General features: G+C 32.0%; 1 protein-coding gene across 7 annotated transcripts in view; it reads left to right on the forward strand.

Moving 5' to 3' along the window:
• LOC143255083 (adenylate cyclase type 10-like) overlaps nucleotides 1–16,731 on the forward strand; it is a 62,347-nt gene that overhangs the window by 20,944 nt on the left and 24,672 nt on the right. For all 7 annotated transcript variants that reach the window (XR_013030437.1, XR_013030438.1, XM_076510182.1 and 4 more), the window contains 9 exons: nucleotides 3,084–3,115; nucleotides 4,903–5,015; nucleotides 6,085–6,161; nucleotides 6,530–6,728; nucleotides 9,294–9,497; nucleotides 10,038–10,230; nucleotides 14,394–14,480; nucleotides 15,115–15,365; nucleotides 15,776–15,992. Coding sequence is in view for 5 of the 7 variants with exons in the window: in XM_076510182.1 (XP_076366297.1) it covers nucleotides 3,084–3,115; nucleotides 4,903–5,015; nucleotides 6,085–6,161; nucleotides 6,530–6,728; nucleotides 9,294–9,497; nucleotides 10,038–10,230; nucleotides 14,394–14,480; nucleotides 15,115–15,365; nucleotides 15,776–15,992 (1,373 nt within the window). In the remaining 2 variants the exon portion in view is untranslated. The remainder of the gene's footprint in view (nucleotides 1–3,083; nucleotides 3,116–4,902; nucleotides 5,016–6,084; nucleotides 6,162–6,529; nucleotides 6,729–9,293; nucleotides 9,498–10,037; nucleotides 10,231–14,393; nucleotides 14,481–15,114; nucleotides 15,366–15,775; nucleotides 15,993–16,731) is intronic.

Consider the following 16,731-nt stretch of genomic DNA (forward strand, 5'->3'; position numbering starts at 1 on the left):
AGATAGCAGTTTAATGTGTGGTCTGAGGGTGAAGATATGTGCTGTTTTTATTAATTTCTCTTCAGCCGTGATTTGGTCTTGTGTGTTTTGTTTTGGGGGTGGTCAGAGCATTGTCTCATCACTTATATGTTCTCATGTTGTACTTTCATAATTATATAGCAACTGACTACTGTTACCTTGTTCTGAACAGGAGTCCACTCATCACACTCATTAGCTGCTCATGGAGGCAGCTTGAGTGGGCTAGTTAATCAAATCAAGTTTGAGAAATCATTCCCATGAACTACCCAATATCTTGTCCATTTGGGTGTTTTTTTAAACCCATTTCAGTCGGGCTCAGTCTTCTCCTCTTCACCTTCACTCGATGGAGATTTCACTTCTCCTTGTTCTTACTACTCTCCCTGTTGCACCTGGTGAGGTTCTGTTGCTTTTGAAGATGTGATTTTCCATGACATTCTTATCCCCTAAGCTCAGGTTAATATGTGACAACTTCTGTGGAATTTCACAAGGAATCTCTTGATGGCTCTTGTTACTCTTCCTCCTACCCTTGTCGATGATCTGCATTGATGGTTAAACAAGACTTGTACATTGTCAAGAGTCCTGTTTCCTCCTCCTTGTCCATATTTACATTTTTTCATGGATGCATTGCTTCAGGGATTGGGGGTGTGTATGTAAATCAACAGGAAGCTTTAGGGTATTGGTCTGTGGCTGAGAGGTCTTATCATATCCTGGAACTTCTCACTCTACATCGTGCTTTGGTTCATTTTTGCACCTTGACAGAAATCTTCTGGTAATGATCTATTCCAGCAATTCTACTGTGGTTGCTTATCTCAATCAAAAGGGTAATACCTGTTCTTGATCTGCTGTATTCATATGTAGGATCTTCTTTTTTAGACCCACATGCTAGATACTCATGTCATCATATCATTTCATGTTATGTTTCAGAAGCTTTCAGTCTTGATGTAGATCAGTTTTTCAGTTCAGACAAAGCTTATTCAGTGGAGTGGTCTCTTGATCCTGTTGTTTTTCGGTGGTTTTGCTTTAAGTGGGCTACTCCTCACATCAGTGCTTTTGTCACATCCTTCAACCACAAACTACCTCTGTTTTGGTCTTTGGTCCCTCATCTTCTTGCTGTGGCTTTAGTCAGGACTGGATCAACAAATACTTATATGTCTATCCTCGTATTCGACTTTTTCAACAAATGATTTTGATCATCCATGCTAATTCATGTTTGTTCCTTCTGATTTCTCATTACTGACTGGCTTAGCTGTGGTTTCCATTGTTCTTCAACACAAACTTGTACTTTCATTATACTTTCCTATGATTTTACCATTTTTTGTCAACCTCAGTTACTAGTGCTTCATGCAGCCCTTCCTGGACTCATCTACATGCTTGGTTGCAATCCAGTCATTAGTGAGGAGACCCATACTTGTTCCAATGACCAGCTTCGTTTCTGCCTTGTTTAATCCGCCATTCCTCCATGGAAGTTCATAAATGCAAATGAAACAGTTTCTGCCATTGGTCCAGGTTGAGGGTTTTCTCCTGCACAACCCACTGTTCCTTATATTTCAGGTTTCCTCACTTGGCTGTTCAGTGAGTGATTTTCTGTTTCCTTGATTTGGGGTTATTTGGGCAGTCTTGTCCTACAACATTTCTTTTTCATGATACCTATTGGTGCTCTCCTTTTGGATTATTTACCTTCAATAATGGGCTGTCCTTTCAGGTTGGGATGTTAATGTGGCCTTTCACTGCTTCATTTTGCCTCCATTTGAATTAATCTCTACATAATTTTTATTTCGTATTTCCTTTAACATTTATTTTCTTCTCTTAGCCTGTGGATATTGTAGATCTGACTTGTTTGCCCTTGATATTTCACATACTCTTTATCAATTTACATATCTTTGCCTTTATCCAGGTCATTCTGTCCTCTGTAAAACTTTAGTGAGTCATGAAGGTAACTCCCTTTTTTGTCAATTTCCCTTCCTTCCATTTCCCACCTTTATCCTTGGCCTGATCTGTAAAGATTTCTATGTCATGTGTGTGCTATTTGCTGTTATATTGTCTACATGGCTTCCTTCTTTGGTGCCTGTTCTTATCTCTTTATTCCTTTCTTTCTTCTTCCACCCTCACCAGTTGGGTTTACCATGTTGGTTCCCAGTGGCATGGCTTTGAATATTGTTGACTTGCCATGTATTGTCTATCACACCCTGGCCACTCTACAACTGCGACATATCTTTTTCATTTTACCCAATTTTATATCTTCTGGGATAAAGTTTCATAAATATTGTGTGATTTGGATCACTATCCTACCTTGGTTCTCTCCCACATGGATGTGCTCTTCTGTTTTTCTGCCCATATGCGTAACATTTTTCTACAATGGGCAAAGAGTATACCTGCTGCAGAAGTGGTACAATAACTCACATCAGATGTGACTGTTTCATCACAGAGAGTGTCCTTCAAATGCTTTGGAAGAACTCTTCTTTCTTTTCCTCATAATGGTCCCTCCACCCATTCAATGTGGTATTCTAGCTATTGACATGAAAGGAGGTAATGTAGTGTATTGGAAGTTATAATCTTCTTATACTGAAAATGAATTTTTGATAGACACTTACCTCTCTCCACCATTTCTGCCTACTAAAACCAGTGTTTCCATCTCCTGCAAGAACTTAAAATGATAGTTCAGTAGAATTGAATAGAGGGAGTCACATACATCATGAGAGTGTGTTGCACTCTTATTGTTGAAGGACTGTCACATAATGATTTGCATGACAGGTTCATTGAAATCATTCAATACCAATTAAGGGGAGATAAAAAGCTTGTGGCATGCGTGAAACAATTTCTGCATGCAGAGGAGAGCAGTGGACAATGATAGCTATTTATGTTAGCACTGGTAAGTACCTATTGGAAATGATTTTCAATATAGGAAAATCATAACTTTGACCATCTGTCATAAGTAGTATTAATATTGGATGTTTTATTGGGAAATTCAGTTAATCTCAAGCAGTGTTAACATACATTTTCACCAGTTCTTAACTATCCTTAACAAGATATTTTTATATTAATATAATTATTTGTATGTCTTTTAGGAGTTTTGAACAAAGCTGTGATGTTTGATAAGGTATGTGAACTTTCTGTAATTTGATAATAGACTCCAGATTCATACATGTTCCTTAACTGGTAAAATCTTCACTGCATTACTTCATAATTCAAAACTACACAGCAATATATGATGTACAAACCACACAGTTATTTAGTAACAGCATATGCAGCTTTTGATAAAGTGAGAAAAAGATGGGGATTTGTAATGATCTGAAATTGTTCTAAATATATTTTGCTATTAGATCAAATATTTTTATGCATCTAGAGGAAAACAGAAATTCACACACATTTATTTGTGAACTTAATTCACTAAAATGTAACAACAAAATATAATTTTTAGGGATATATCAACAGGTTTGTTGTAGATGATGTGTACATTTTCCTTAGGTTCAATTATTAAATTGGTTCTTATAAATTATAAGATAGCTGTGTTTCATTGGTTATGTTAAATTAATGCCATGGTTGCTGGTACAAAATGTGTAGAAATTAAAAAAAATTGGGTAATAAGCATGTTTTATAGTGTAACAAGAACTGGCAAGATAAAGAAAGAAAGAAATAAGCCAAATAAATTCCTGTATGTGGAGCAGTAAGTAAAACAATTATTATCGGAATGTTGTTATTTTTACACAAAAATTAATTTTATGTACAATTCAATTTATTTGACATAAACACTCATATTTGTCTGCCTGGTTATATATATATATTTTAACTCAGAACCTGTAGGTTCAATTTCCATTACTTATTATGCTTAACCTTTCAGTTGTGGGACTTTATAATATGCTAACATAATCTCACTTTTTGTTGGTTAAAAAAGTGGGTGGTGTTGATTAGCTCTCTCTGGTCTATCACTTCTAAATTATGTATTGCTAATGCTGATAGCTCTCAACAAAGAAACACAGATTTAGCCATTTTGAAAGAATGGGTGTAAGCATATAATGAAGTGACCAAATAAGATACAAACATCTGACAACATCGTGATGGTGTAATAAAGTACTTAGAATGTCAAACATAATGCTTTGAGGCTGAACTACTGATTTAAAAAACTAAAATATTTAAGAAATTATTTTTCTTTTTATAAACAAAATAAATTATGTACTTTATTTTATGAAACCTTCAGTATAGTCTTTTTTTTTTACTAGAGTCTTGTATTTTATTTTATGAAACTTTCAGTATAGTCTTTTTTTTTACTAGTCTTGAATTTGTATTTGAGGACTCTATCAGTTAGCTCAGTTTTTTCATTAAATATTCAGTATTTTACAAACTGTGTATTCCAAACATAGCTATCTAAAATGGTAAAGCCAGTATGAATTTGGAAACTGTGAAAACAGTAATTAAAACTTACAGAAAAGAATAATAAGTAAAAGTATGAAATTATAGGATAAATAAATTACATTATTATTATAATAAGAAGAAAAATATAATTATAATAAGATTTTAATTTAAAAGTGTATTGCCTATTTTTATTTATTTGTAACATAGTTAATTTGTATGTGGACTCTATTATGTGTATACTTAATTTGAATGTGGACTCTATTATGTGTATACTTAATTTGAATGTGGACTCTATTATATGTATATCTAATATGTACATGGACTCTATTACATGTTTCTACATTAGGAAATAAAGTATTATTAATATAGATTATTGATGTTTAGTTGAAAAGTGGTGTTTGTTTTTGCTATACATTCTCAGTAAAACTCTGTATTTCATAAAGAGCAACTTTTGAAGTCAAAAAACAAGTAGCAGAAATTAATAAAAGAAAGGAAGAAATAGTCTGATGTTTCAATGTTTTCTTATTTCTTTAGGGCTGCACATTCCTAGCAGTGTTTGGGCTCCCAGGATTTAAACAGAAAAATGATAGTGCTAGTGCTTTACAGTGTGCTGCCAGAGTGACTAAAGCACTGATGGATTTATCTGTGTAAGTAAAAAAACTAAAGATTATTGTATGAAAGAGACAGAAGTGTAGAGTAGCCTTGGATACTATCAGCATACTCTAAAGTAACACACAGAAATGTCCAATTATATTCATATTTAGCTTCAAGTGAACATTATATTGAATGGCATAATAGATGTAATAGATTTTATGCTGTGCTCATACTACTAAACATGTTGATTTGATTACAGTTTCAGGAATAAACCTTTGAGGTTTGAAAATTAACATAGTTTTAACACTCACTGAAAACATAGATGGCACTATTACAAGGTTAATTATATACCACAGTGTTTTCATTTTAAAGGATTGCACTGATTCACTTTTACCACAAAAAATTACAGGTTTACTATGTATGTGTACATATTTAGCAATGTTGTAATTCGTCCATATATCTGCCATTTTATGTTAACACAGCTGTAGGTTGTATTAATAAATAAGTAGGAATGTTTATTTTTATTATAAGTTTAATCACGCTCAGAACTCATGAGAAGGAAGGTTTTGAAACAGAGAAATATCTGTGGAATTGTACACTGATAACAAGCAATAAACATCCTTCTTTGATCATTAGCTTGTATATTTCTGGTAGTATTATTTCTTCCATCAACTTCCAAGTAGTAGTATCTACTTAGTGGGCACACTTAGTACTGTCTAAAGAACTTGATTTACATGGTTAGTAGATGTTATTATTGGTAAAATAATTATTTAGAAGTTCTAGAGATAATTATCACTATATGGTGGAGATAATAGATGCTGTTATACTGTTTAAAAGAGTTGATGTGCATAGTTAGTAGATGTTATTACTGGTAAAATTATTTAGATGCACTGGAAATAATTATCACTGATTGATAGAGTTGATAGAAGTAGTTAATACTATCTGAAGGAGTTGATGTACTTGGTTAGTAATTGTTATTTCTGGTAAGATAATTGCTATATGTAGTAAACCGTATCTCACTTAAAAGATTTTTTTCCTATAAATAGTTGCTGAATTGAATAATATATATAATATAATAATATTCATTTGTTAGAAAAGTAAGATCACTGTTTTATAATACAGATCTTCATCGATTGCTGTTACAACAGGAAATACTTTGTGTGGTATTGTTGGTCATCCACACCGACAAGAATACACAGGTTAGATAATGCTATTATCTGTTGCTGTTAAAGGATGTATAAGAACGTGGAGAATTTTCGAGTTAATTACATCTGCGCAGATAAAGTTTCAATTAATGTTGACATATGTATGCTTGTAAAATATTATCTTGTTTGAATATTAAAGTTGTTTTAAGTTTATGAGAAATGTTATTCTGATTTAATACGTGAAACATTAGCATATAAATATATCTTAAAAATGAAGAGAGACAAAAATGAATTTATTGGATTTCTTTTGAAAAATATTTAAAATGTAGAAAGCCTTTCTGACATAAACTAAGACTTCTTTCTTACCTAACTAAAATATTTAATTGAGTTTGATGCTGTATTCTACAATTTTTAATGTTTAGTGATTGGTCGTAAGGTAAACCTGGCAGCTCGGCTGATGGTATACTATAGTCACGTCAATATAATCTGTGATAAAGACACTTACTTTAAGTCACGAAAGGATATAGGGGAAAGCAGCTTTCAAGAACTGGAGGAAAAGGAATTGAAGGGAATATCTAATGTAGGAAGTGTTTACATGTACAAGTGGGACAGTAGACAGAGGTAAGACATTATATTGTTATATAGACAAACAGGATTTTTATACTGAAAAATTAAACCAGATAAATTTGGTAGTAAGTTTCATAGACAGGTACATCACTGTATATAGTGAAATAGTGGACAGGCTGTAAATTGTACATAATTTTATAAAATGTGACTATAATATAAATGTCTACCTTCACTCGTGGCAAGAAACATCAGAAGAAAACCTTACTGAAGAAAAAGATAATTGAGATTTGTGAGAATGAGAAAGCAGTATATAGCTGATCTATTCAATATAAAAACACACTTGTCCTATACAGAGAATCTCAGAAAGTCCAGTAAAAAGTACAGATCTTTTTTTTTTTAGATAAACAGTAGAATGCATTCTGTGAAGCTAGTCTTTCCAATGGTATCTCTTTAGTTGACCTAAATTGTATCAAATGGAATACTTTCTGTGAAGCTAGTGTTTCCAGTGGTATCTGCTTAGTTGGTCTAACTTGAATAAATTAGAATACTTTCTGTAAAGCTAGTATTTCCAGTGATATCTCTTTAGTTGGCATAATTTGTATAAAATAAAATACTTTCTGTGAAGCAAGTGTTTTCATTGGTATCTCTTTAGTTGGCCTAACTTGTATCAAATGGAATACTTTCTGTGAAGCTAGTGTTTCCAATGGTATCTGTTTAGTTGGCCTAATTTGTATAAAATAAAATGCTTTCTGTGAAGCTAGTGTTTCCAATGGTATCTGTTTAGTTGGCCTAATTTGTATAAAATAAAATGCTTTCTGTGAAGCTAGTGTTTCCAGTGGTATCTCTTTAGTTGGTCTAACTTGTATAAAATAGAATACTTTCTGTGAAGCTAGAGTTTCCAAGGTATCTCTTTAGTTGGTCTAACTTGTATAAAATAGAATACTTTCTGTGAAGCTAGAGTTTCCAAGGTATCTCTTTAGTTGGCCTAACTTGTATCAAAAAGAATACTTTCTGTGAAACTAGTGTTTCTAATGATACCATTCTTTTTTGTTTAGTATACATATAAAGTAATATAGAGTTTCTGACAAAACATAATATTCTTATATTTCTTTAGTTTCTGAGGTGAATAAAATTGTGATAAATATTCAGTATGCATGGTGATCACAGTCGTTCTATTGCATTTTGTGTTAGAGATTTTTTTCATAGCTATGTATGTAAAGATAATAGTTGTATGACACCAGTCAGTAATATTTCGTATTAAAAATTATTAATGATTTTTCACTTATTTCAAATGTAAGCAAGTTGTAGGTGTTATTCATGTTTAAATGTAGTGAATATCTCAGTGTTTTGTTAAAGCTCAAATGCCTATCTTAAGTAATATTGTTTGTTTTACAATAAAGATAACCCCATTGTTCATTTCAAAAAAAGGTCTGTTTTTGTTTTAAAATATGTTTCAGTGATATAAAGTCACAGCACATCTGTGTGTTAAAACATGTTTCAGTGATATAAAGTCACAGCACATCTGTGTGTTAAAACGTGTTTCAGCGATATAAAGTCATAGCACATCTGTTTGTTAAAATATGTTTCAGTGGTATAAAATTGTAGCACAACTGCTTGTTAAAACATGTTTCAGTGATATAAAGTCACAGCACATCTGTGTGTTAAAACATGTTTCAGCGATATAAAGTCATAGCACATCTGTTTGTTAAAATATGTTTCAGTGGTATAAAATTGTAGCACAACTGCTTGTTAAAACATGTTTCAGTGGTATAAAATTGTAGCACAACTGCTTGTTAAAACATGTTTCAGTGATATATAGTCAATAGCTCATGTTTGTTAAAATTTTTCAGTTATATAAAGTCATAGCACGTTTGTTTGTTAAAACATGTTTCAGTGATATAAAGTTGTAGCACATGTTTGTTAAAACTTTTCAGTGATATAAAGTCAATAGCTCATATTTGTTAAAACTTTTCAGTGATATAAAGTCATAGCACGTTTGTTTGTTAAAACATGTTTCAGTGATGTAAAGTTGTAGCTCATCTGTTTGTTAAAATGTATTTCAGTGATATAAAGTCATAGCACATTTGTTTGTTAAAACATGTTTCAGTGATATAAAGTCACAGCACATCTGATTGTTAAATCATGTTTTAGTAATATAAAGTCATAGCACATCTGTTTATTAAACATGTTTCAGTGATATAAAGTCATAGCACATCTGTTTATTAAAACATGTTTCAGTGATATAAAGTCATAGCACATGTTTGTTAAAACATGTTTCATTGATATAAAGCCACAGCACATCTGTTTATTAAAACATGTTTCAGTGATATAAAGTCATAGCACATCTGTTTATTAAAACATGTTTCAGTGATATAAAGTCATAGCACATGTTTGTTAAAACATGTTTCAGTGATATAAAGTCATAGCACATCTATTTATTAAAAGTGAACATTAGTTTTGATTTTACTGCCTCCCTGTAGAGACTTACCAGATTGAAAATTGACATTAACATCTGACATATAAGATGAACAATTTAGACAGGTGTCAATATAAAACACAGAAAATGTTTACTATTTTTCTAGTAATGTCAAGAAAGCTGACTCTTTTATCTTATTTTAGGAAAGAAGCCAAAACTGTGAAAAGCTTTGTTTACCCAATACTAGGCTTGAAAGAGGAACGGCAGTTTATCAAAAATATCATTATAAATAGACTTGAGAATGATGAACAGGAAAATAGCATTATTGTTGTTGTAGGAGATGAAGGAAGTGGCAAGAGTCGTTTGTTAGATTGGAGTATTCAAGTAGCAAAGAGAATTGGAATGAGGTTTTACTTTAAGTTTTGCTTTTGTTTTGTAAAATTATCCTTATTTATGACCTGACTGTAATACCTGTCTTTGTCTGATAATGATTAATTTTTCAAATAACACACTGGTTAGAAATTATTTCAAATAATTGAAAATATGAGTTTAATGAGTTTCCTGTAAATTATTCAAGTAACAGGATATACATATATGTATGATTTTTATAAAGGTTATTTGACTATCAAGTCTGTTGTTTCTCTGTAGCCTACCTAATCTGTAGTTAAACTTGGATTTTGACACAGTTGCATCTAGTTAGTAGTCTGTTGATTCAATTTGATGAGGTTGTAAATTAATACTATGGATTTGTACACTGTTTAAATATAATATTCATACTACTGTGGAGAAAGAAATTATATCAAAATATATAAACAAAGGAAAATAACTATGTCAAGCTCAATGTATAAATATAAACAACTTTTGTTTTGTAATTACACTAAGTGTAATATTATGGTTTTTTCCCCAACAGTAATATGTGACATAATTATATTGCTTGTGGTTCTCAGAGTGTGCTCGTGCAAGGCTACTCAAAATATGAAACAGGAACCTTACTCTACTATTGCCTTTTTGCTAACACATTTGTTGGACTTTGACAAAGTTACAAATGTAGATGATAAGCAGAAGGATATTGAAAATATTCTTTATGATGTTACTACAAACTACCCTCTTGCTTTACTGAATGGGTTGTTCCACTTCAAGGTAGGTTGAACCATCTTATGGGTTTTGAAATGTAGTAAAAATATATATCTTTGTATAATGTAATAATAGTAACACATAAAGAAACCACATTTTCCTTTTCATGTTTGACATTACAGATATATAAATCATGCTCCTCTGATGTAAAATCTGCAGCACACATAAAAACAAGGTATGTTCAAAAGATTAACTCTACAGTTAACTTGGTTTTACAAGACCAGATATATTAAAAATTGTTTATAAACATAAAATTAACAGAATTTTATTGTTGCTTATTAGTTTCAGAATTAAATATATTTAAACTTGAATTTCAAAAATTGTAAAATTTAAATTTAAACTTAGCAATTTCAATTTTTACACACATGGAATAAATAGCTTTAAATTAAGAAGCCATAATTTAAAACCTGTTAAAGTATTCATGTAAAGGAAGCTTTCATACCACATTAGGTTAAAATTTAACCAATAACAAGGTTGAAATCTATAATGAACTTACTGTACTGTTCATCAGGACCATTACCTGCCTGTGTAGAAGGCTCTTCATATGCTTTGTATTCATACACAAAAGAACTGTCCTGTTCTAGTTTTCCACAGGTTTTTTAATAGCCACTGTGTTATATCACTGGTTTGCTATGATATAGTCAATAAAGATTATAAATTGGGTTTCAATTATAGGTTTGCATTATATAACATACTTTGTCTAGTGAGCTCTGTTAATGAACAGTAAACCTATTACAAGAAATAAATAACAATTGAAATGCTTACTTAGTAAGGGTTATCAATTCAGTCAGTAAACCATTAGACTAAAAATTGATCTGAGACCACAGTATAGAATACAAATTAGTTAATAATTAGTATTTAATAATAAATCAAAAGATAATAATTACACCTAAGTGATCATATAGAATGCTAACCATGATAGTGATAAATATACCTAACCTCAGATGTTTTTTCTGATCACAAGATTAGCTATTCTTGTTCAGTTCTGCTATCTATATGCAAACCTTTCTTTTACACGTACTGCAAACTTTCCACTCTTACCCCCTGTTGAAATTGGAAGATTGCTTGTGGATGATGATAAATGGATGTTTCTAGTGCTTACCAACACATACCAGTAGCACATTAGCTTTTTATTTGCCTTTGGATTGTCCATCTAAGCATTGTCTACCAATTTTGGTCCCTTTTCTTTGGGCTTGCTTTAGCATCTTATATCTTTTGTTCCATGTAAAGATGGCTATCGCCATTAAGTCAAGCGTAGGGCAATGGCATTCTGCTGATCCATGGGTTCCAGAAGATTTGAGCTCTCACTTTACTGGTTGACATGGCCTCCTGATACCAGTTACACAACCACTGGAGTTGAGTCATAAATTGACTGGATGACGTGTCTTTCTGATACCATTTAAACAACCATAAGAGTTGAGCTGTCACCTTCTGGATGATGTGTCCTCCTGATCCCATTAACTTTAACACTGGAGTTGAGCTGTAAAAATTCAAGTTCACACCTTCAGTTACAATTCCTCAACTTCCCCTCATGTTGAGGTGGTTACACGACAAAGAGGTATTGGATAATATATTGAACTAATCACCATAAGTTCTCAAATGAATTCAGGATGTCTGTCTTTCTCCATCAGTTACTCTGTCTGTGTTTTGGATCACAATGGTAGTACATTGGATGGTTATGGCCCTGTCTTTGATTTTGCCTCATTCTCTTTTTATGGGGATGTTATTGCTTTTCAATTTTCCTGGACTGTGCCTCTATTGGAGAAGTTGATTCCATGCAACAGACATCATTCTGATACTGGATGTCAAGTCCTGGATCGATAGATCAGAGATAATCCCTGTGTCATACCCAGAAATCAATGGAGATCTTAATCCCCTATTCATGAGTTTGAGAGGAAGATAGTATGATCCTCATCCTACCCTTGCATGGGTGTTTGAACTCCATGCACCCCATACAGTGTCTTAACTATACAGAAATAAGCTAGCAAGGAGGTAGTACATGGTACTGCTATATGCTAGAAGAAGTCAATTTAACAGTACTCCACAAAAAACTTTTATAAAAACAGTGTTTAATACAATATATTAGGTTTTGTTGTCATGTCACAGCCTAAAAATACATAGAGAATTGTCAGTAGAGCAGAGAATTTGCATAAAAGCTTTACATGATTCTAGTTGGACTCTCTGAAAAATTACTGTAGACTTGAAATACTGCACAAATACTGTCAAGTACACCCTAGATCGTGAGACTAAGACAAGTGGATTTGAAAATAGGAAAGGAAGCGGCAGAACCTCTAAACTCAGTGATACCATTGTTAAATATCTTCTTTTATGTAGCCTATGGGAAAGAAGGAAGACAGCTACTGATCTGAAGCATGAGATAAATGGCTATTTACCAAATGACAGAAAAGTGTCCAGATCTACAGTATCAAAAAGACTCAACAAGAATGGAATATCTGGTTGTGTAGCAGTTAAAAAAGCTTTACTTTGTTCCTTCAAATGTTTTTAAGAAAGAAACTGGAATTTTGAAGTAGTTGGTTCAAAGCATAGGTTGTACATCTGACAGAAGAAAGGTGAAAGATACTTACCTCAATGCATAACACCTACTATTAAGCAGTGGAGAAGTAGTGTGATGGTTTGAAAGTGTTTTTCTGCTGAGACAACACAAGATATTTACAACAGAATTTGAATAATGGACCAGCACAACTATCATCAGGTATACCAAGTGGTTTGTGTACTATTGGTAAAGAATTCTACTAACTAGAAGGTGGTGACCAAACATTCATCCAGCCTTACTTTGATAAGAAAGAAGCTGCTGGAGTCATTCAAATGATGAAGTAGCCCTCCATCTTAACCAAGTTCAGCAGATCTAGGATTTGATAGATGAGAAACTTGACAAATCAAAAGTTACTTTCAAAGAAACTTTATGAAAATGTATTAAAGACATCAGCAGTAAAATACCTTAATTAATTATGTTGCAACAATGTCTGGAAAACTGTCTGCAGTTTTTAAAGCAAAATGTGGACACACAATATTAACTGTTTATTGAACCCAAGCACATCATCTTAGTTTCATTTGTGATTTACCTTCTATTGTTCTTTGAAAGTAACCTGAAGTATAATTTTTGACTTTGTCCTAACACTTTTTCATAGTACTTTTCCTAACACATTCCACAGTTGGATGAAGAGTATACCTGGCTTAGAAGTGGTGTAATTTTTCTCTTTAGATTTGATTCTCTCAGGGGTATCTTTCAGGTGTTCTATACACAGGTCCATTCTCCATTTCAGTGTGGTATTCTAGCTAATTTTGTAAGTAGAGGTTAGTACTGCATCAGAAGTTATAATTTTCCTACACTGATAATGTATTTCAGGTAGGTGCTAACACTTTCTTCCATACTTAAAAGTAATTGTCTATATGTTTTAGAGGAGTGTAGTATGTCATGCTCTTATTGGTTAGGAAGTGAGGCATGATGATCTGCATGAGAGACATAGTAGAACTGAAAGTTTGCATTAGGGAAAACAGAAGGTTTGTGAAGTAAAGGTTCACGTACAGAGGGCAGCACTGAACAAGAATAGCTAATCTTGTGAGAGGAAAGTACATTTTCAGTATAGAAAATGTAAAACTATTATTTATGTTGCCTTGGGTTAGTAAGTATTTCAGTGAAATTTAGGCTCATTTAATCACTTTAATTAAAATAACTTTATTTTAAGTAACTATCAAAATATATTTCTTCTGATCATTAATTTATTAATGTGCTGCATGTCCTGTATGGAACAAATGGTTGTAATCATTGGTTTTGATTTTTTTTTCATATGTTTTTTTCCAGTGTAAATCAGTATTGTAGACTTAAGTTTTATTGACTTCATTAAGTCTTTTCTTGTGTGACCATCATTGTGAATGTAGTCTTGTGATTTGATTTTATTAACTACTGATATGTTGAAGATTATTAAAGTTTCTGTGGATTTCATAATTAGTGTATTAGATGTTCATAAGCAATGGTAATTTTATTTTTGTACAGCAGGTTATCTGTTTTACTTATTTTACTTACATAAATTTATGCTATTTGTACTTTTCATTAGTTGCTTAATGAACGAAGAATCTGTGTAGGTATATAGATATGTTAATACTATGAACTTGTTGATAAGTACCAAAGTGTACTTTCTTTTTTCAAGTTTCCAGTTGATGAAGACATGAGACATATGAATGAAGAGCTAAGAAATTCCCTAACCAAAATATTGTTGGTGCTATTGATTAAAAAGGTAAGATCAAATTGATTAATGTTTTTCAAATGCAGAAAAATTTTTAGAAATCAATTTTAATTTTTATAAGGTATGTTTTTGTATCATTCAAACAAAGTGATCATTAACCTATATATCTTTAAAGACGCATACCATTGATATGTTTCCTAGCAACATTACAATGGTTAAACATGTATTAGTTTAATTGTTGTGTTTTTTATATAATTTGACATTTTTTGTGTACTTTGTTACTGTATGATACTTTCCATGTGCTCTTATATTTCAAATAATTGTGAAAAACAAAATAATAATGCAAGATGGAATAATTCAGCTTCATATTTAATTATTGTACAGGTAGATTTTATAGTACGAAATTGAATTTTGTGTTTTTTGTGAAAGACAACTGAAAAAATAATAATTGTGCAGACCCAAGTAAGTGTCATTCAGGTGTCAAATTACTTCAAAATTATTAATTTAACAGGCACAGTTATATGGAACATGAGAGCACTGTGGTAGTATGATACTTTCTTTACCAGATTATCTGACGATGATATAGTTTCGTTGAAAGATATTAATTTATATCACTATTGGAATGATTGTTCATATGTATAACTGTCTGTCAACATTTAAGTGAGTTAGATTATCTAATTTTCAGTGTCTTTCCCAAAAGCCATCATTAATTGTTGTGGATGATGCTCATTTAATGGATGATTCTTCTCGGGATGTAATCTTGGAAAAGGCTTCAGTTCAGAATTCTCTCATTTTGTTAGCCCAGTTGCCTTCACCAGATGATGCTTCCTCTCAGAAATGTCACATACTTCAGTTGCAGCCACTTGATTCTAGCTTTACAGCAGGAATATGTTGTCAGTTATTGAACGTTATAGGAATCCATCAAGAACTGGAGAAGTACTGTTTTTACAAGCAGTAGTAAATTATTAGTATGGTTCAGGAAGTAATCAGTTTGTTAAAATATATCATGACAAACAAGGTCCAGATTTTCTTTGTAATATCTTCCATATTTCTCTACAGACTCTGCTAAACCTGTTACAAGTTTTTAATAATTGGTTTTTAATTAAATATATTTTCATATGGTTTAACTTGATATTTTCATGTTTTATAGTATATTGCCATCTTTATATTACTTTGGGATAGTTCTTTCAGATTCATATAGCATTCAAGTTAATTTCAAAGGACAACTGTTAAAAACAATTTGATTTACAGTTTGGAGAATAATTTTGTTAATTTAAAGCTAGTGTTTAACAGAGTGACTAAAGCTATCTAGTAGGATTAAATGATATATTTTATCTTGTATTCAGGTTGTTGATTAAGCATAGAAAAGGCAACCCTTCATGGTTAGAAGAACTTTTACTTTTCCTGAAAGAGGACAGTGTTATTCAGCTGGTTAGAACAGAAAACATTCCACAGGACCGCTTATGTTCAGAGTTTATTTATTTAAAAAGAAAATTCCTGAAAGTTAGTTCCAGTGGAGAGTTAGGACAAGAAATGCAGCTGTCTTCAGAATTGAGCATGAAGGTGAAAACCATTGTTTATATGTTAATAACAGTTGTAATTTCGAGCAGTTTCAACAGTGTAGTAATGTAGTACATAGATACCACATTTCTTGTTCCCTGATAATCTGTTTCTTTCATCTAGTAAATGTTTTGAAAGTTTTAGTTCCACACCTGGTAAATCCATACTAGGTTATGTGTGTTATTCCCCATGGCATTTGCTAGTTAGCAGAGACTGTTTCACAAGATCATTGAACTGCAAATGGTGTCATCTTGAGTATGAAATACCTGTAAACTGACAAGGAATGTTTAAATTTAATTAAAACAATGTAAGTTTAACAACAGTTGGACATCTCAAAGTAATAACTTGAATATAAATTTTATCTCAAAATTGTTACAAAGCTTCTTTATAAACAACATTTCCAGTTTGTCTAACAACAAATAAAGTTATTCAGGTGATTCTACCCTTAAATATGCTGCATATGACTGACCATGAGAAAAGCATGGTTGTTTAAGAAACAGTCTTGTAACTTTCGTACTTTGACCTTGAATCCCTTTAGAATATTCAACATTGTCTGAAGCTTCAATCTTCCAAGATCAGTTGAGATTTCCTCAGTAGGCTGGAATTAATTAATATGCTTTACAACATAGAAATTGGTTTGTTTTCAATTTTTACCCCTTTAGAACATTCCCCAGAGTTCATTGTGTTTACATACAAAGTTTGGTTGAGATTATCTAAATATGCTTGGAGGAGTTAGGGTGCA

This window comes from Tachypleus tridentatus, chromosome 7, assembly GCF_004210375.1.
Source record: "Tachypleus tridentatus isolate NWPU-2018 chromosome 7, ASM421037v1, whole genome shotgun sequence".
Classification (NCBI taxonomy): domain Eukaryota; kingdom Metazoa; phylum Arthropoda; class Merostomata; order Xiphosura; family Limulidae; genus Tachypleus; species Tachypleus tridentatus.